The sequence below is a fragment of the Misgurnus anguillicaudatus genome, chromosome 13 (genome assembly GCF_027580225.2).
Source record: "Misgurnus anguillicaudatus chromosome 13, ASM2758022v2, whole genome shotgun sequence".
Classification (NCBI taxonomy): domain Eukaryota; kingdom Metazoa; phylum Chordata; class Actinopteri; order Cypriniformes; family Cobitidae; genus Misgurnus; species Misgurnus anguillicaudatus.
The window spans coordinates 14,724,959-14,746,625 of NC_073349.2; the positions used below are offsets into that span (position 1 = coordinate 14,724,959).

General features: G+C 36.1%; 2 protein-coding genes and 1 long non-coding RNA gene across 5 annotated transcripts in view; 1 reads left to right on the forward strand and 2 right to left on the reverse strand.

The window, feature by feature from the left end:
* Nucleotides 1–266: 266 nt before the first annotated feature.
* cav4b (caveolin 4b) lies at nt 267–1,991 on the reverse strand. Its single transcript, XM_055188798.2, has 4 exons — nt 1,697–1,991; nt 868–1,058; nt 587–774; nt 267–503 (listed from the first exon to the last, which is right to left on the reverse strand). The coding sequence occupies exons 2-4, from the start codon at nt 1,051–1,053 to the stop codon at nt 353–355; spliced, it is 525 nt and encodes a 174-aa protein (XP_055044773.1). The 5' UTR covers nt 1,054–1,058; nt 1,697–1,991; the 3' UTR covers nt 267–352.
* Nucleotides 1,992–4,441: 2,450 nt separating this feature from the next.
* arhgap4b (Rho GTPase activating protein 4b) overlaps nt 4,442–21,667 on the reverse strand; it is a 41,474-nt gene continuing 24,248 nt past the window's right edge. The window contains exons 13-24 of one of the 3 annotated variants that reach the window (XM_073875128.1): nt 20,069–20,096; nt 19,625–19,685; nt 19,466–19,543; nt 19,136–19,267; nt 13,431–13,533; nt 13,136–13,354; nt 10,651–10,706; nt 10,243–10,414; nt 9,853–9,948; nt 7,857–8,084; nt 5,855–5,930; nt 4,442–5,727 (exon numbers count right to left, since the gene is read on the reverse strand). In XM_073875128.1, the coding sequence (XP_073731229.1) occupies nt 5,521–5,727; nt 5,855–5,930; nt 7,857–8,084; nt 9,853–9,948; nt 10,243–10,414; nt 10,651–10,706; nt 13,136–13,354; nt 13,431–13,533; nt 19,136–19,267; nt 19,466–19,543; nt 19,625–19,685; nt 20,069–20,096 (1,456 nt within the window). In that variant the 3' untranslated portion in view covers nt 4,442–5,520. The remainder of the gene's footprint in view (nt 5,728–5,854; nt 5,931–7,856; nt 8,085–9,852; nt 9,949–10,242; nt 10,415–10,650; nt 10,707–13,135; nt 13,355–13,430; nt 13,534–19,135; nt 19,268–19,465; nt 19,544–19,624; nt 19,686–20,068; nt 20,097–21,667) is intronic. The other 2 variants (XM_073875127.1, XM_073875126.1) reach the window with 2 other exon arrangements.
* On the forward strand, nt 15,143–16,759 carry LOC129451241 (uncharacterized). The gene is made up of 3 exons (XR_012372886.1): nt 15,143–15,268; nt 15,677–15,725; nt 16,587–16,759. It is a non-coding gene; the product is annotated as an uncharacterized lncRNA (long non-coding RNA).

Consider the following 21,667-nt stretch of genomic DNA (forward strand, 5'->3'; position numbering starts at 1 on the left):
TGCAAACTTATACTTACAAAATAAAAACATACGGTAAGTGGATGTTTAATTCAAATACAGAACACAGTGTAAATAACATTAATGTTATTAGATAGTTAGATAATACATGGCATTGCTTGTTATATCATACAGCTAAAAAATGAAAAATATAAATATATAAAACAATAAACGTAATGTTGTTGTTATTATTAAATAATATGAAGTAGGGAATACTTTCTGGCATGCACTGTTTGTTACACAAAGATGATTCCAATAAAGACATTAAATGAAATACAAAATAACATTTATTCTGTATCTTTGAATGTCTCATAGAGGCGTCTTTCTTTATTCTTTCTTTCTTTATTGTACTTCATCACTCTTTTGAAAACAGCACATGTATGCCAGTACAGCACCGTGCCACGGATGTGCAGAATGGAGCGATGAAGATATTGACCACACTCATCCAAAGTGACCTCACACAGGGCAAGCATGTGTGGCACACCTGGATACATGGCATCACACACCTAATAACAAGGAACAGGAGCGATAAAAAAAGGTTTGATAAATAATATGTTATCTTTTATGAGAAACAACAATGTGAACTTACCATATATGCATACAGGCCAAAAGGGCAAAGAGACAGCCACAGAGGCAAGAAATAGGAACAGCGCACAGGGTCGTCAGGCACCGGTAACCCCACAGCTTCATTGCCTCAAAGGCGATACTGCTGTAAATCCACACGCGGTCATAGCTGTGCGTGGAGGCAGGCTCTGCCAAAACATCACTGAAGTCTATCTGGTATCACAACAAAGAAAAATGTACATATATAACATTTATATTTTATAAAATGCCCAGTACTGACAAGTCCAAAATATGAACCGCACTCACCTTTAAATGTTTGTTGACACCGCATGGATCTCTGATGTCAGTGTGAATGAGCGAGGGCTGGGGAGTGATGGAGGGGGTGGAGCCAAACTCTGGTGGTGGGGAGGGCTGGATTTTCCTCACCTCATAGTCATCTTCATCATCGTCGTCGTCAATATTACACTCCACCAAATACTCATCTGACATCATATTGACTGAAGTGCAGATCACACATATCATTTTGTTTAACATGCATTATTTTCTACTCACTTAAAAATCATCAAGTGAAAAGGAGTTTATAAAAAACAGCCTCAGGGTAAAGTGCAACATTTTTTGTTATTTTGACAGGCTCTGAGTCACAGACAAGACACACCCTGACAACTGTATTCTTGCTACTCTATTTACTCTTGCTAGACACAGTATTAATGCATGCTTGCGTGATTTTTAGTTTTACTAATACTTAAAAGATAAACCACCACCCTGCTGAAAAAAACAATAGAGCCATTACAGAAAATTCTAATGGTTTCATTGGTTTTATTGGGAATTTTATTGGTTCTAATGGAATATGGCCCAAAACACACTACAGTGTAGTGGTTTTAATGGTAAAAGCTAATGGTTCCTATTGGTATTTTAATGGAAACCATAAGAATTTTCTGTAATGGTTTTATTTATTTTTTTCAGCAGGGCACATGCTGTAAATATGTACATTAATTTATGAGTAAAATCTTTTACAAACAATCTAATATAAATAAACACATCTCAACAACAGTATTAAAAATATACAGTACTGCTCGATTTCTTTGTGGAAATGCAATAGATAATAATTTTAGTGACTATAAATATTCTCACTCACCCCTATGCAACAGTCCTGGTCCAAAAATAAATGTTTTGTGGTTGTATTCCTGTGCCAGTAAGCGAAGTATTCTGTATCATAAGCAACAAGGTTATGATCTATCTGTTTTTAATGTGCCTCTGTTCACTTGTGACTAATGAATTAGATACCCTGTGTGGCCTATACTAAACTATAACTGGTCAACAGAAAGTATAGTGGGCACTATCGCAGCACAGAGGTGTGTCCCTGCTCTCTGGCCTGTCTTCTGTACCTTACTCTAATGTGAGAATGTGTCTGTACTCTGTGAAGAATTAGCTGGCTGAATGTGGAGTTATTTTGGGGAGTGGAATGAAGACGGGCACTGCTGATCAGGTTACTGGACCGGCTAACACCCCTTTACACACGGCCAGTTTTCACACATATCAAATTTAAGATATTCACTCATTTAGAGTTTATTGGAAACATACAAGTGCTATCCCAGCTAACAGAAAAAAGTTCTAAGAACGTTCCATGAAAGTTCCCAACATTCCCAAAAACGTTCTGCCAACGTTCTTAAAAAGTGTCCAGTTTTCTTGATGTTCTAAGAACGTTTTTGTGTTGTCTGAACGTTAGAGGAATGTTACATTTTACCATTTTTAAACTTTATGACAATGTCATGTTTTAAAGCAACACTATGTAGTTTCCATGTAAAAATGACTTACAGCTCCCCCATGTGGTTGAAAAACGCAACAGTGCCTGGTATCAGACACTCTTCTGCAGGCAGGGGGAGGGGCGGGGCTGTGTTTCCTACCCTCCACCCCCATTTTAGAGTGTGCTTGTAGCAGCTAGGAGGCTACTCAGGTTGCAGCAACAGTACAATTTGTCCAGTTAAAAGTTGTTCTATCACTGAAATAATTTTAGAGACATTATTTAAAGGTAAACAAACTACATAGTGTTGCTTTAATGTTCACACAATGTTTTAAACAACAACTCTTCATTATATTGACCTGTTTGATTTACTGTAAAAAAATTCCATAGAAATTGCAGCTGGGTTGCCGGTAACCCACCGTAGACTTAAATTTATGTTGTTTACCCGCAACATTTTGTTCAAAGTTAAATGAACATTAAACATTTACAAGTATTTGTCTTTACAGAGTAAAACTAAAAACAGCATCAAGCAAAACATTCTGGGAAACAAAATCTGAAGAAAAAAAACAGAAAAAGGTTGATGATGATTTCTGGTTCTCGGAATGCTTTGCATGGGGCTGTTTTTGTATAGTTTTATTCTGTAAAGATAAAGACTTGTTAATATTTAAAATGTATTTAACTTTGAACAAAATCTTGCCAGTAAATAACATAAATTTAAATCTACTGTAAATTACCGGCAACCCAGCTGCAATAACATTGTAATTTATACGGATTTTTTTACAGTGTTGTTATGTAAATGATAGAGAAACATTGCATTTTATTTTTTTTTAAAACATTATTTCTGAATGTTCAGTAAATATATTGCTGTAGAAAACACAATTCACTTATTAGGTTTAGATGTTTTGTTTCATTTATAGTCACCATTATTGTGATTAGTGTTTGTTTTAGTTGGACTCTTGACCCTTGATGTTTTGCTTGCTAGTTTTTTCCCTGGTTGTGTTAACTTTGTGTTAATACACCACATTTGTTATGAACATGTAAAATGAATAGTGTAATTCTGTGATGGTTGGTACATAATGGTAAAGATCATCACCTAATTTATTTACTAATCAAAAGTTTATTTTTTGTCAATAAAGTTAATAAGATCCAGCACTTTCACTGCAGTTTGTCATTAAGGAGTTTTAGAAACTTTGGACAAAAATGACCACTGTATATTTGGGATGTAGAAACATCAAGAATCTGAGTATGAATCTCAACCATGGTGACCATTAAATGAAAAACTTCATGCCTGCAATGCATGCTGGGTATCAACAAATTACATATCTCATTCAGGACTCCCAACATGCACTGCAGCATGAATAAATAAAGATTTTTTTTTTACAATTTTATTTGTTACCATGGTTGAGATTCATACTCTGATTCTTGATGTTTGTGCGTCCCAATTATATAGCAGATATTTTTTGTCCAAAGTTTCTAAAACTCTTTAATTACAAACTGCTGTGAAGTGCTGGATCTCATATAAATTATTGACAGAAAATAAACTTTTGATTAGTAAATTAATTAGGTGATGATCTTTACCATTATGTACCAACAACCACAGAATTACACTTTTAACTTTACATGTTCATAACAAATGTGGTGTATTAACACAAAGTTAACACAACCAGGGAAAAAACTAGCAAGCAAAATGGCTAGGGTCAAGAGACCAACTAAAACAAACACTAATCACAATAATGGTGACTTGAAACAAAACATCTAAACCTAATAGGTGAATCATGTTTTCTACAGCCATATTTTTACTGAACATTCAGAAATAATGTTTTATAAAATAAAATGCAATGTTTATCATTTACATAACAATCAATTGTTGTTTAAAACATTGTGTGAACATTAAAACATGACATTGTCATAACGTTTAAAAATGGTAAAATGTAACATTCCTCTAATGTTCAGACAACACAAAAATGTTTTTAGAACGTAAAACTGGACACTTTTTAAGTTGGCAGAACGTTTTTGGGAACGTTGGTAACTTTCAGGGAACGTTCTTAGAACTTTTTTCTGTTAGATGGAATGTAATGCAGAATAAAACATTTGGCTAGAGATTGATTTCAGATCACAAATAATATAACAAGCTGAGAGTATTTCAGAACGTATATAATTTATTCTGATAATATCATAATCAATACATCAATGAGGACATCATCAAACAGAGAAACACGCTGCTAAGTGGAACGCATCTGTGACAGGAGACAGTGACCAGTGGCAACAATGTGCAGTAGACAGGAAGTGAGTGCCATTGTACTTCCTGTGCCTGCACTTGCTCTTTCACAGTTTGATCATATTAGCAGTCAGTTCTCCTCTTTCTTTAAGTTTGACAGTTCCTGAGCTGCTCTGAGTGTTTGATCTTCACAGTTGTCTTTTCAAAAGGGACAAAGAGAAAATGGAGACAGAGGGTTAAAGATGGCTGCACAACTGTGCTCATTTTGGCCGCTCCACCTGTTACCACGCAAGACCATTTGTGTCTGTGGGTTTCTATCTGTGTGTATGGGCTTGTTTATAATAAAATGCCTTTTTAAGAATAGAAATTGATTGTGAAAGAAATAAACAAAAGCTCCAAAAAAAATTTTTAATGTTAAAAATATTTTAATGCTATCCTGTCGTACCTTGAAAAAGCAATAAACCAAAAATCTAATTATAAAAAATAACTTTTTTTAAAAAAACCTCTAGTTCTACATTTGTGGTGCATTTGTATCCATAACAAGCAATGTGGACTCTGTCTTACTGACGTCATTCCCACGGCACAGACACCACAGGGCTTTATCTGTTGTTTGAGGGACTTTTGGTCTGCTGTCTTTCACGTCATAAAACAGATACAGCAGTAACAGACAATTCTCAATAACGACACTACGGTAAAAAACTCCAGATACACTGACTGAACATCACTGTGATAGATGTATGATTAAGTCTCATCAAAGCTAAAACAAATACAACCAATCAAAGGATCAATTACTCGGTCTCACACAAAACAAATCACTGGTTCACTGGCTGAGTGATTGCTTATGCTCGAAATAGTTTCAGATAAACTTTAGTTAAGGCGTAAAGAGTACCATATACTGAACGTCTGGAAAAATATATTCATATTTGTGATGAGTTGACACTCATACTCAAATTCACTTAATACACAGATTAACTTGTGTATACGTTTTTCTCCCTTTCTATCAGTCCTGTTGTTCTTGGGCTTTGAAGAGACCCTTGCTGCGCAGACTGAACGTTCCCCTCTTGACTGAACCTCGAGAAGGGACAGAAGATACTGCAGGAGTGGTTGCGGGAGGAGAGGACGGAGGAGCACTCGAAACCGAGACTTCTTGAGGAGGCTGACGAGACAACAACTCCTTGAAGACAGAGTTCATCTGGCGACTGACCTCCTGTGAGGGAGATGAGGTAAAAAGTGAGAGGAATGACAGCAATTGTCAAATAAGGAAATTAAGTACTTGCAATGGGGTGCAAAATATTTTCCCGCATTAAATAAAACTTTACTGAAGAAAATCAAACCTTGTCGATATGCACCGTCTGTCTTTCTGTAGGTATTGGCCTCAAAGTGTCTAAAGTATGTCTGCGCTCTTGATGACTATAAAAGAAAGAGGGATTAGTAATAAATAAACACTAATAATGGCATTTACAAAGTATTTTTCTTGTTGTCTCTCTTCCTGCAAGCATTTTCTATTCAAATGATAGCTGTGGAATCTCAAAATATGTTTGTTGATGCATTTAACCCTATAATGCTAGGCAGGTTTGAGCCTGGTCAGTACCTGGATGGGAGACTTCCTTAAAAAATGTAAGGCAGATGGTGCAATGTGTTAGTAAGGACAGCAGGGGGCACCAACCCCTACTCTCGTTTTTAAAGTACAGACCAGTAACTTGTAAATTAGTAAGTAGGACCACTTACTAATTTACATTTTTGACTAATAGTAACTTACAAAAAAAATGAAATAACAGAAATCTAACTATGTGAATAATGTTGTAACTATAAAAAATCCCAAATACTTTATCGTTAAACTTTGCATCTTGAAAGTAGCCACCCCTCTCTAAGCAGTTTCTTGATGTATGATCCCAAGATGTTTTTAAAACATTATTGAATGAGTTCTCATCTATTCTGGCCCCTTGGCTGCCTTTTCTCCATCACTTGGTGTTTCGTAATTAAAGAAATGTATATGTTGGCACAGTTATATTTTTTCACACATTCAGATATACAATACACTTCCAGAATAAAAGGTTAAGCTCATAAAAAACACTGAAAAACGTCATAAAAACATGCAAGTAAGCCTAAACCTACCATGCATTTAACAGAGCAAGCAGTATCAACAAAATAAAATGGGATTTATTTCTCAGGGACGTAAAATGTGAATGACTTAATATTTCTTTATTTCATTTGTAAACTTTTTTCAGAAATGTAGGTAAAACAAGCATAATAGAAAGAGAACAAATGAAAAGTGACTCGAGGAAAGACATGCATTTTTAGTGCACAGAAATAGCAGCAAGAAAGATCCGTATTTCTTTCCGACCACATAACAGCTTAAAGGGAGAGTTCACCCAAAAATGAAAATAATGTCATTAATGACTCACCCTCATGTCGTTCCAAACTCGTAAGACCTCCGTTCATTTTCGGAACATGGTTTAAGAAAATACATTTTGGTCCAAAATAACAAAAACTACGACTTTATTCAGGATTGTCGTCTTATCTGCGTCTGTTGTGAAGCGCATACACAAGACTAAAGTCACGTGACTGCAGTGAAGCGAATGACGTGTTATCCTCAGACATGTTTGCAAAGTTTTTTTTTTCAAATTTACAGCGTGTTTCTCCCTCAGATTGTAAACAAATCCCGGGCGCACAAAAAAACAAACAAACAAAAAACAGCTGGGCCGCACCAGATAACACGTCAGCCGCGTCATACATCATCCGCGTCACTGCAGTCACGTGGCGGAAGAGAAGACAATGCTGAATAAAGTCGTAATCCCTGTTATCTTTGGACCAAAATGTATTTTCAATGCTTCAACAGATTCTAACTGACCCACTGATATCACATGGATTACTTTGATGATGTTTTTATTACCTTTCTGGACATGGACAGTATACCGTACGTAGATTTTCAATGAAGGGTCAACAAGCTCTCGGACTAAATATAAAACATCTTAAACTGTGTTCCGAAGGTGAACGGAGGTCTTATGAGTTTGGAACGACACGAGGGTGAGCCATCAACGACACCACTTTCATTTTTGGGTGAACTATCCCTTAAATACCATTTAAGCTATGAATAAAATCACCTCCAGTTATTTAATGACACATGGCAGCCATGATAAAATACAATCTTTTTATCTTCCGTAGTTTATGCCACTGGCATTTATTGCCACCTCATTTCAGCCTCTAATTAAAATGAACTAGGAACTTGTGGTTACTGTGCATCTTGTAACGTGCCTTTTATGGAGACCACATTTCACAAAATACATAATTTTGCATATAAGGCAAGTTTCAGTATCTGAACAAATGTTTTCCTACCCTGAGAACTGACGTGCAACTGCAGCTGTCTGTGCAGGAAGAACAAATCGTCCCTCAGGTATCGGCAGGTTGAATTTCCGTATCGGGCTTCCGCTTCCGCTTCCACTGCCGCCTGCACTTCCACTGCCGCTTGCACCTACAGCACTGCCGCCTACACCTACACTGATGCCTCCACTGCCTGTCCTTTGCCGGCAGGGTAGAGAAGCGCTGTCACTGTTCACCCTCATTCTGGGAAATAACAGCAAACATACAGTACAGGTTAAAGCTAAGTGGGCCTGTGTAGACTAATGGTGCATTATTCACTCCAAAAAATGACTTTCTTATTAGTATTTTTGTCTTGTTTTCAGTACAAATATCAAAAAAATCTTAGATCAAGATGCATTTTCTTAGTGAGCAAAATTAAGAAAATAAGTCTCATTTTTAGATTAAAATATAAAATTTAAGTGAATTTGTGTTCTTAAAACAAGCAAAAAAAATCTGCCAATGGGGTAAGAATTTTTTTCTGGAATTAAGTGTTTAAGAAAAAAATAAACATATTTTAAGATTTTTTTCTTACCCTATTGATAGAATTTCTATTTGTTTTAAGCTGAAATTCACTTAAATTTGATATACTGTATAACAATTTTGCTGTAGTTTTGCTGTGGTTTGACAGTAACTTACTGTACACTGCAAAAAATGATTTTCAAGAAAAAAGCAAAAAAAAACTGCCAATGGGGTAAGCAAATTTTTCTTGAATTTAGTGATTAAGAAAAAATTTCAAGATTTTTTTGCTTTCCCCATTAGCAGATTTTTTTGCTTGTCTTATGCACAAAATCAATTTAATTTGATATTTTTGGTCTAAAAACTAGACTTAATTTCTTGGGTCGTTTTGCTCATCAAGAATAAGCATCTTAGTCCAAGAATTTCTAGATATTTTCAGTGAAAACAAGACAAAAATACTAAGACAATTTTTCTTGAAAATCATTTTTTGCAGTGTAGATTTAAATTTAATAAACAATGATTAAACATTAAAAAATCTTTGTCTTTACAGAATAAAACTATAAAATTACAGCCCCATGCAAATAATTCTGGGAACCAGAAATCCTCATAAACCATTTTCTGTCCTTTAGATTTTGATTCCCAGAATGCTTTGCATAAGGCTGTTATTTATACACTGCAAAAAATGATTTCTTACTTAGTATTTTTGTCTTAATTTCAGTAAAAATATCTAAAAATTCTTAAATTAAGATGTATTTTCTTGATGAGGAAAATAAGTCTAGTTTTTGGACAAAAATATAAACTTTAAGTAAATTAGTGCTTAAAACAAGCGAAAAAAATCTGCCAATGGAATAAGAAAATTTTTCTTGAAATAAGTTTACTTTTTTCATATTAAACACTTAATTCAAGAAAACTTTTCTTATTCCATTGGCAGTTTTTTTGCTTGTTTTAAGCACAAATTCGCTTAAATTGTATATTTTTAGTCTAAAAACTAGACATATTTTTCTAGGTCATCTTGCTAGGTCATCTTAATTTAAGAATTTATATTTTTACTGAAAACAAGACAAAAATACTTTTGTATACACTGCAAAAAATGATTAAGAAAAAAAATTGTTTTCAGTAAAAATTTCTAAAAATTCTTATATTAAGATGCTTTTTCTTGATGAGCAAAACGACCCAAGAAAATAAGTCTAGTTTATAGACCAATAATATCAAATTTAAGTGATTTTGTGCATAAAACAAGCAAACTCTGCCAATGGGGTAAGCAAATTTTTCCTGAAATTAGTGTTTAGGAAAATTTCAAATTTTTTTTGCTTAGCCCATTGGCAGATTTTTTGCTTGTTTTATGCACAAAATCACTTAAATTTAATATTTTTTGTCTAAAAACTAGACTTATTTTCTTAGGTCATTTTGCTAATAAAGAAAATGTATCTTACTTTAATAATTTTTAGATATTTGAACAAGACAAAAATATGTAATAAAGTCATTTTTTGCAGTGTTACCAGTGAAGTGAACGTACCGATGACTGGGTTCAGCAAGCTGTTGATCTTCTGCTAGATTTCCTGTGCTGCCCCCTCGACTGTCCTCTTTCTTTCCTCGTTCCTTGAGCCCCGCCCTGAGGATCAGAGGACTCGTGAGGAGTTACCAACACTAGAGGTTAAATTTAAGGTAACATATAAAGCCTCTAATTTTTTCAAATTTATGTGGATCAAAGTCTGTACATGACAGAAATGTTGAAAGTTTAATTTGCAAATCAGTTTTTTTTGTTAATATACAGAACTGCACAAAAAGTCTTAGCCCACTGTGTCACCTGTAGATTTTTTTGACCATGGATGGTCTTTACCAACTTTTACCAAATGTTTACAAAATACTGTAATGATTTTAATGATTATAGTTAATATGGTCTCACCCCTCTGCCACACTGATGTACTTATGTGGGATCAGGCCTTTCACTCCTCCAATTTCTCCTCTCCACCAATCAACAGAGGCCTTGCTGTGCAGTACGAAGTGGTCACCCTGCTTGAATGACAGCTCGGCTGCAGAGCGTGCAACATAATCAAACATGGCCACTGCCTCCCATTCTGAACATCAGAACATGCACGACACAAAGCGCAAACGCAGCACAGCATGGCAACACACAAATACCACATGTGGCAAAATATAGGACCCCCAACATGGAATGTCCACAATGCAACATGAGGATACAAAACCCAACATAGGACACACATGGACACATTGAAATAACGAAAAGTTAATTAAAAGTTTAAAGAAAAGATTTCAAATTAATTATTGTGATTTATACGTTTTATTTTCTTACCATCTTCGCTGGGAAGTGGTTCAGCATCTACTTCGCCCTCCTCTGTGATTGGTTCACTAAGAATAAAAAATGTTGTTGTAAATAACTAAATCCCACTTGTCACTATTCCATATGCACAAAATTAACAGTGAATGAAATTTAATATAGACGGTTTCATCAGACGCACGTGCGCTGACGCAATACACTTCTGGATGCGAACTTTACTTCATTTTTTTTTACTGGTCTGACTAGTTGCTAAACTGATCTCTTGAACAAATGCCTCGTCGAAAATAACAAATGTTTTGGTTTCCTAGGTAATCTATGTGTTGTTTTTTGCTTGTTACATACCGGTAAATAAACTACGTTTAAAGAACTTTGTTGTTATTTATTCTTAGCGGAGTTTGCCGGAAGGTACGTGCGGACCACGACAGCGCTTGTTTATGTTGTTACTGCTGAAATCGTCTATAAATTCATGCATAGTTAACACGCATCTGCCTCATGCAATTTTAACTGTATTCATTGGAGAATCAATAGTATAAACAATAACTGATACAGTATGTTTTAGTAAGCATTAAGATACGAGAGGCTGTGCTTTATGGTGAAATGTCATAGATGAAGGGCGTTGTTAAAGGCGGGGTGCATGATCTCTGAAAGCCAATGTTACTATTTGAAATCACCTAAACAAACACACCCCTATCCCAATAGAATCTGGACTTTTTTTGATAGACCCGTCCCACACATACGCAACTCCCTTTCCCAAATTGTTTTTCAAAAATCTTGCACCCCGCCTTTAAGCACTGCGCTTCATGTCTTGCCCAACAACGCCGTTCAACCATGACTTATTCACGACACAGCGCTAGTCTCGAGTACCTTATTGATTTTATAAAATGGTTACCACCACACAATATAAATATTAAAGCAACAGAATGTTTCCCATTGTTTACATTGCTAAGGGTGGTTGCTATGGGTGCTGCTCAGTGATACACAAAATCATTGGGTGCAGCGGTTTTATTATAAATAAACACAGCTATTGACCAACCAGAATCAAGGACCGGAACTAACCGTTTTATAAAAGTACTATTTATTGACTTCGGAAGTGCTAGTCAGAAACCAGTGGCCAATAATTTAAGCAGTTAGATTAAAAGGTAGATTGGTCTACTTTGAATCTGAAAAGTAAGAATTATTAGCCTTACTAACTAACTGCTAGTTGGTCAGAGTCAGAATAGTTATTAAGACTAAAGCTTTAATTTAGAAGCTTTGTTTATGTAACCAGCCACAAAGTTAAATTAAGACTATACTAACAGACTAAATTTATAAACACCTTCCTTGCGAAGCTTGCCAAAGGCCATAACAAACAGGATATGATGTCATGCTCTATTTTTAAAATAAAATAAAAATAAATTCAATGTGCGTTTTTATCTTCTGTTGATCACACAACTCATCTTAACTTGCCAAAACTTTATTTGTAGGCAGGAAAATACTAAATGATTTTGCATAAGCTTGCTTTTCAGGTCAGCAACATTCACACGTGCATGAATGAAAGTTAAGGGCTCGTAATAGTCGTGCGTAGGTCCTACGGCGTAGCTGCGGCGGCGTAGGTTCCGCGTCGGTTTTCATTTATACTTTTGCGTCGTCCTTGCAACTTTCGTTGCAGTTTGAGTTAAATCACTTCTCAACTTGGCTCATCTTTGTTTTCACCGTCGCAAACGGAAATACCTATGACGCAGTTTTTGACCTGACGAGAGGGGTTCTGGTGGACCAATCACAGTGCTTGCGGTCCGCGTAGAACTGACGCGCTGTTAAAATTTTTGCGAGGTGCACGTCAGGCTACGCAGAGCTATGCATAGGCTACGCATAGGCTACGGATAGCCTACGCCGTAGACTTATGCACGACTATAAATCGCCCTTTTGTGGAGCACTATTAAGTAAAGCCTAGTGTGACAGCCACTTAAAAGGGATATATATATTATGAAAATCGTACTTTTTCCATGTTTAAGTGCTATAATTGGGTCCCCAGTGCTTCTATCAACCTAGAAAATGTGAAAGAGAAACACCCAGTAACTTAGTTTTGGTAAACCATTCTCTGCAAGCATGTGAAAAAATAGGTAGTTCAGATTCCGCCTGTTGTGTGACATAGGAAGGAAGTCCAATTACAATAACACCGCCCCTTTATCTGCACTATCCAACCATGGCACTGCCATTTAGTGCAGAGAGAAAAAAAAGATAATTGACAGCACAATTGAGTTTCAATTGTAACAAACCATCATCATTGTGATCAGTGTTTGCATTTCATCAACTCATTTGCATTTTAAAGGACACACCCAAAAATGGCACAATTTTGCTTGGACCTACAAAGTGGCAATTTTAACATGCTATAATAAATTATCTGAGGGGTATTTTGAGGTAAAGTTTCACAAGTGCACTCTGGGGACACCAAAGATTCATTTTACATCTTTAAAAAAATCTAATAATATGACCCCTTTAAGACACAAGCTTTAAAACGTACCAATATTCCTGCTCTAGAGTCATGCATTTCTCATAGACCGGGCCTGGGAGTTCGGACGGCCCGGGGAAGATGTTCTCATAATGGAGAATTGTAGTCTTGACCAGGTCATTGATTTGAGGTGCCAGGGTCACTTCATCCCCTCCCCTGAGCAGACTCGGTCCAAAGCACACGGCCAGGTTATAGGGCTGCATCATGTTTTCATCACTGTACTGAGAGACACTGAACACACAAACCAAACACATCATAATCAGGTTTGGAATGATCAGAAAGGCCTTTAAAAGAGAGCAGGACTCACTGATGAAGGAAGGCGAAGAGATAACGCATCACTATGACCACAGGTCTGGGGAAGGACGAGACCAGTGTCTTTATCTGAGCTACTTTCTCGGTTATATTCTCAATATCTGGAAGAAAATGAATAGAGATACTGTAATTTAGTCAATGCATGGGAGTCGATAAGAGAAACTTTGAGTGAATTAAACCTTCTAATAACAACTGATAATGTGCAGATAAAGAGGAGATATTCTGAAGACAATGAAGATGCTGCACTTTCTGTTTCATACAATAAGATTGAATGGTGATTAAGGCTGTCAGTTATTAACATCTGCTTTTGTGGTCATTTTTCGGAGACACTCACAGAAACACTTCCAAACACAATCACAGACACACTAAGGGGCTGGACACACCAAAACTTTTAAACGCGGCTGAAAACGCCTTGAGGACGCCGAATGCCAGCTGTTTTTCAGCTGAGTACCAGCTTTCTTCAGCTGAGCGCTTTGGTAGCTGTGATACGTCAGCTGCGAGCCGGTTGGTTGCTGTGGTAATGTCCCGCCCCTCCTCCAGTGTGATTGGGCGGCCGTGTGAGGGCTGGCGTTGACGGGCGGAGCTTTTCTTCCAAAGTTGAACATTTCTCAACTCTCTGTGCCGGTTTTCAGCGCCGAAAAAAACCGCTAGCGGCTGGCTTATTTGAAATACGCCGAGTTTCCATTGAAATGAATTGAAAACATGCGCCGGCCGCGGGCGTAAAAGTGTTGGTGTGCACGCCCCCTAACACACTTTTTAAAAGCCCTACTCAAAGATGCACTTACATATAGATTTATGGACACACTCACAGAAAACATTAACACAAACACAGAAATACATTCACAGACACACACACACACACACACACACACACACACACACACGAACAGACATTCATAGACAATCATGAATACACACTCATAGACACCCTGGTGAAAAACAAATATACTTTATTGTATTTCAAGTATATTTAACTTTGCAATAGTACATTACAAATATACTTACAAAGGAATGTACTTTCTTTAAACATATTTAAAGTATGCTTACAACATATTTGCGCGTATTTTTTACAATTAAACTTTAAACATACTTCAAAATAATTATACTTTAGTATATTTTCTAAAAGTATACTTTAGAAAAATATACTTAAAGTTAAAGTTTTGTGCAATTTTTAAAGTATACTAAATTTAAACTTATTTTAAAATGTATTTTAGGTATACTTTATCGGTATGCTTAAAGTTATCATTATAATAATGCACTGACAGTATATTTCTAAAATACATTTTTTAGTATTCTTTAGAAACAGTATATTTTAAGCACATTTTGAAAGTATATGGGGTGTACAAATGTATATTATTTTATGGAGAAATAACGTGGGCTTAAAATTACGAGAGAGCAGTATGTTCTGTTACATTTTATATTGTAGATGTATACATTTGTAATATACTATTAACATAATAAGGTACACTTTAACTTCACTATTGTCAAGCATTGGATAAACCAATGAACTGTGTTTTACCACAAAATAACCATGGTTTTGCTAATAATAATCAATACACCAAAAAAAAACATGGTTACTAAACTTTTACCACAAAAAAAAAAACATTAATTTTCGTAAGGGGAATATGAGTGTTTATTTTTTTGTAGTTTTTGAGTCAATTGCATACCGCTTTTAGCTGTACACATTAATTAACTTAAACAGTTTTCGTAAATGCATTTCAGAGAAAAGTGCATTCTGAGATTTGAATAATGCATCTGACGTGTGGGATGACGTCACGACGCACGTATTTTGATTTTTACCAGTCGTTCAAGACAGACGGATTCAGTCCCAAGGTACGTTAAAATATCTTAAAATTAATATATTTGATTATCGTTTGACCATTCTGAAGTTTATCAGTAGACTAGCATATTTCGAATGCGAAATGTTGTCAATAACGCGGTGTCTAACTCGCTATTAGTGATAAGCTGCTGTGTAGCTTAGCTTAGCTTATAGCTAATGTTAAAGGTTTGAAGGATAGCACTGTTAGCCTGTTATATCGAATTAGTACACCCGATTGTTTTGTTAAATATATGTATTGGTGTGTATGTATATGTTAATGAAAAAAAGTAACGTCAGAAAATCTGTTTTTTTTAATGTAGCGTGAAAGTTAACCATTTATTGACTGTTTAACGTTAGAGGTTGTAAGGCTTTTACCTAACTTAACTGTATTTAGTATTAATGATGCTGCATTCTTTCCTCAGAAGCTAAAGTTTTTCAAAGACATTTGTAGGGAGGACTTTGCAGCTAATGGTAAGTCATTTTAAACTCTTAAGATATAATAATTCATTCGTTGTAGTAAATCAAGCTTCAGTTTAGATAACGTTATATACATATTGAGGCGGTTTCCCGGACAGGGATTAGACTAGTCCTAGACCAAAACAAATGCAAGAGCCGTCCAAACTGAAAACAACTTGCACTGACTTATCTTGAAGTGCACCAGTGTCCTTTGTTTTGCCTCAAAATGCACACAGGCAATGTCTCTATCAAGGCATGTTTTTTGAAACTAGTTATATTTCTTAATTAAACTAAGGCCTAGTCCTGTTTTGGGCTGGTCCCTTTACAGGAAACCACCCAATTGTCTGCTTGTTGCATTTTCTTTCTGACAAGTTTTACATTTAAATTTAATACAATAAAATCTTTCTTTAGGAGCTAACGTATTTTATGTAAGGAGGATTTTGCAGCCCATATAGGCAAGTCATTAATGAAAACTTTTAGGGGTGGTTTCCCGGACAGGGATTAGCTTTATCCAGGACTAGACCTTAGTTTAATTAGGATAGTTTTAACAAACATGCCTTACTAAAAACATTACTTATGTGCATTACAATGTAAAACAAAGGGCACTGATGTATTTTAAGATATGTCAGAGCAAGTTGTTTTCAGTTTGGACAGCTCTTACATTTATTTTAGTCTAGGACTAGTCTAATTCCTGTCTGGGAAACCGCCCCTTAATATATATGATGACATTTTAGTCAAGCTCTAGTTTAGGTAAAAATATATCTGCTATACAATCTCTGCCAGTAAACTATAGATTTAATACAGTAAGTCTTAAATAAATGTAATGTTTTAATATTAAACACTTTTTTAATTGAGCTTATTGTCTATCTTTTTCAGATTTCCTAAGGCTGAACCAAAACCTGCCAGACTAAAGTTGATTTGGGAGAGAAAGACGTTGTAAACTTAATCATCTTGACATTCTTCAATGAGTAATTGTTCAATTTTTAGGCAAATACTGTACACTTTGAATGCTGTGAATAAAACTATATTTTAAATATATTTAAAATGAATTGTTTTTGACTCTTTTAATCAGCTTTTATTTATTTGGAAAAATTATTTTGGTTATGTTACCAGCAAGTAATCTATTCCCAAAATAGCACTCTTTAAGTTAACTAATTATTAACGCACTTGAAGTATACTCATTACTAATCTAGCTGCAGGTATGTAAAAGTATACAAAATGTAATGTACTTGGCATATTCATTTTTCACCAGGGCAGTTTTTAGAAATTTGGATTGGCCAAAAATATATAGAATGTATGCAAACAGTCTATTTAAGGTATACTGATTGTATGTTTGCAAGACACTCATAATACATTTGTAATGTACTCCTAACATAAATAAAACACACTCTAAATCCACTTATCAAGCATGAATTTAGCACAAAAACAGTCATGTACTTAAATTGTACTAAATACACTTAAAGTTGTTCCACTTTAGCACACAAAAGTACACTAAATACACTTAAAGTTGTACTTTGTTACAATTAATATACAACTAAAATATATTAAGTACAAAATTAATTGTTCCAAAATAGCACTCTTTAAATAAACTAATCAATAGCACACTTCAAGTATACTGGTCATTAGTGTGACTGCAAGTATACTTAAGTATATCAAAATTAAATATATTTAGCATACTATTTTTTCACCAGGGCACACAAACAAACAGACAGACAGACAGACAGACAGACAGACAGACAGACAGACATTAAAATACACACACTCGCAGACATGCTCACAAACACACTCACATACACACACTCACAAACAGACATTCATAGAAAATAACAAACACACTTATAGACACAAACACACACTCAGTAACAGACATTCATAGACAATCACAAACACACACTCACAGACACACACTCACAGACACACTCACAGACACACAATCAATGACACACACTAACAGACAGACAGACAGACAGACAGACACACACACACACACACACACGCATTAAAATACACACACTCAAAGACACAAACTCGTAGACACACTCACAAATAACTTACAAACACAGACACACAATCACGAACAGACATTCATAGACAATCTCACACTCACTGACACACACTCACTGACACACAATCGATGACACATCATCGATGACACACAATCGATGGCACACAATAACAGACAGACAGACAGATATACATTAAAATACACACACTCGCAGACATATTCACAAACACACACACGCACACACACGCACGCACACACGCACACACACACACACACACACACACGCATTCATAGACAATCACACACAAACACACACACACACACACACACACACACACACACACTCATAGACACACAGGCAGTTAGACAAACTTTTACAAAAAACAGTCACAAACACAGACACACACATATGGACACACACTCGATGAAACACTAACAGACAGACAGACAGACAGACAGACACACTAAAATACACAAACTCACAGACACACTTACAAACATACTCACAGATACATACACTCACAAACACACACTTACAGACACATTTACAGAGACACACACTAACAGACACACACTCACAGACAGTTAGACAAACTCTCAGAAAAACAGTCACAAACACAGACACACACTCATGGACACACACTAACTAACAGACAGACAGACATCAAAATACACGCACTCGAAGACACACTCACAAACTCACGGACACACATTTAATAACACACAGTAACATACAGACACACACACACACACACACACACACATTAAAATACACACACACTCAAATACACACACTCGCAGACACACCCTCATAGACACACATACACTCATGGATGAACACCGTCACAAATAGAGACACACACACACTCATGAACACACACTCACAAAACAGAAACAGTCACATGCACACAAACACAGACCCCTTGAAAAACACACTTACAAACACACTCACAGATACATACACTCACAAACACACACTTACAGACACATTTACAGAGACACACACTAACAGAAACACACTCACATACAGTTAGACAAACTCTCACAAAAACAGTCACAAACACACACTCATGGACATACACTAACAGACAGACAGACAGACACACATCCAAATACATGCACTCGGAGACACACTTACAAACTCACTCATAAACTCACAGACACACACTCACAGACACACAATCGATAACACACAGTAACATACAGACACACACACATTAAAATACACACACACTCAAATACACACACTCGCAGACACCCTCATAGACACACATACACTCATGGATGAACACAGTCACAAATAGAGACACACACTCACGAACACACACTCACAAAACACAATCATAAACATAGTCACAGACACACACACACACACACACACACAAATGCACACATTTACAGACAGACTCACAAATACACTTATGGACACACTCCATGAGCTGGCTAAGGCTTTCTTCAGGAAACAGCGGCTTCTCCAGACATCTGAAATAAAGCTTGAGAACTCCTGCCACTGAATCAATATCACATTCACTATCAGTGAGGGGGTCTTCTCCTGAGAAACCAAAAGAAAACATTTGTGAGACTGTTTGAAAGATCTACACATCATCAGTATACTGAAGTATACACACCTTTTATTTTTAAAAGTGATCATCATACAATATAACTAAATCATAATTATATGAAATTATATGAAGTTGATACACAATGAGTGTATGTTGAATTGTGTTCCTCAAAAAGTAAACTATCGTACCTCTTTCAAAGGCATCTCTGATATGGTTAACCTCAGTCTGTGATCCAGGAACTCTAAAAATGCCTTCATGATGCAGACCTGAACAAAACACATTTATATTTACACACATACACACTTACACCAATACTGCCAACAATGTCTTGTGTTCGACAAGTTTACCGTGCAGGTTGATGAAGCGAATGCAACTCTCCACAACCAGTGGGATCTGCTGCCCAGAGCTCTGAGAGAAAATTGAACTTTTTAGACATTTGGATGGGAGTGGAGACATTTAAAATATCACAACAGAAGAGAAATATACAAATATTTGGACACTTGAATCACTCTGCAAACAAATAATGCTGCACTGTTTCTCACAATCAACTCCACTTTTAGTAGCAAATTTCAATGCAATGAGTTTTATGTATGTATATTTGTTTGTTTTTGTTTGGTTGTATGGTAGATAAATCCAGACATTTCTTTAAAATTGTGCGGTTAAGTGTCCAAACAGATTTTAAGTGGCACTGTACATATAAGTAAATGTTTTCAATATAGATGCATAGAGAGCAACTGCAGAAAACGTACAGATGCGCACACATAGCACATGAAGGTGTAAAACAGCTGTACCTGTGTCCTTGACATCCTCCTCCTTCTTCTACAATCACAGGCGGCCAAGCAGACACAGAGAAGAACAGAGGAAAGTAAAAAGGTGGTGCGTGACCACAAGTATTGTAACGTGGAAAAACAGGGAAAAATTAAATGAAAGCCAAAACAAGAAAAAGTGACAAAGAACAAGGAATTTACACTCTTAGAAAGGATGTGTTCATTTTTACATATATTTTTTGTGTTATGCTTTTTACACCATATGTGTACCATCATTTTGTGTTGATTTTATTTTTAACACATCCGTTCTAAAAGTGTAGTTGAAACACGCTAGTGTCCCTGTTTTAATTTAGGTTCGTCTAGATGAGTATAAAAGACCTAAGAGACAGAAACAACATGTAAGCATAGCTAAGGGTTAATATCTAAATCTGATTTGCATCCACTTTGTCAGAAAAACATCAATTTTAGTCACAAGGCTGCTTTACGTTGATCAAACACTCAAGTCAAAAACTGTTGTTGGCAAAGCAGTTCTGTGGCCCTGCCTGCATTATCCAATTATAAGTGAGTGCATTACTTATAGATTTACTGTCCACTTTAGATGAAGAGATACAATAGCCAATACAAATGCAGGGTGTAGGAGACTGTTAAGACACCATACAATAAACAACACAATAAAAGAGAGAAGAGGATGGTGGAGCAGTGCTCTACAGGCCTGAGCTCCCAGAAATAAAGGGGAACACAGAGGAGAAAAAAGTGTGCGTCCAGCTGAAACAACCTGCAGAGACCACCAGCATTATGTTGTTTTGGATGTTGGATTATAAAAAGGAAGCTTATCGATGATTAAGCTGGTCTCACTTTATATTTCAGGAGAAGTTGTGCTCAACCAGCCAGATCAGAACCATGCCAGTACATGCTGACCTCCAGTACAGGATGATGTTATGCAGATTTCATCATCAACTTTCTACACAAGGTCAACCAGCATCACCAGAAAATATCTGGTGGTCAACCAGCTACGCCAGCTAAGATTTCTCATTTAGATTTCGGTTATGCATTATAAACAAATTTTAACCAAAATTGAAATTCGTGCTGGGCTAAGCCGGTCTTTTCAGCAGGTAATATGACACACAGCAAAAGTAATCGCCTACGTCACCGCTCTAGCTGGAGGCAAAAAATAAGTAGGAACTCATAGCAGTCACGCTAAAAGTTTGAGGGTTTGACTTTAAAATGTCATCTTGTTGGCTGGCAGAATAGAAGGAACAGCACTTTTGGTTCAAGTTTTACCGGATCCGGCAGACATTCGTTCACAGAAATTAAGAAGACAATTGTGGTTGAACGCAATATGGCGTACAGACTGGACGGAGACGATCATAAATAATGCTCGTGTTTGCAGTGCACACTTCATATCAGGTAAAATAATCTATGCATATGTACTGGTGTGTTGGTTTTACAAATCACCAACTTTAGTGCTACTGTTTACATTAGCTTAAATGTTAAACAAACATACAGTGATAGATATGTGTGCCATCCTTTGAATGGTCTCTCAAAGAGCTACACAGATCCAAAATCGAAAATGACCTGTATTGCAGTGTGTCATGTAGCTGTCCATCAATGTAAACAATGTGC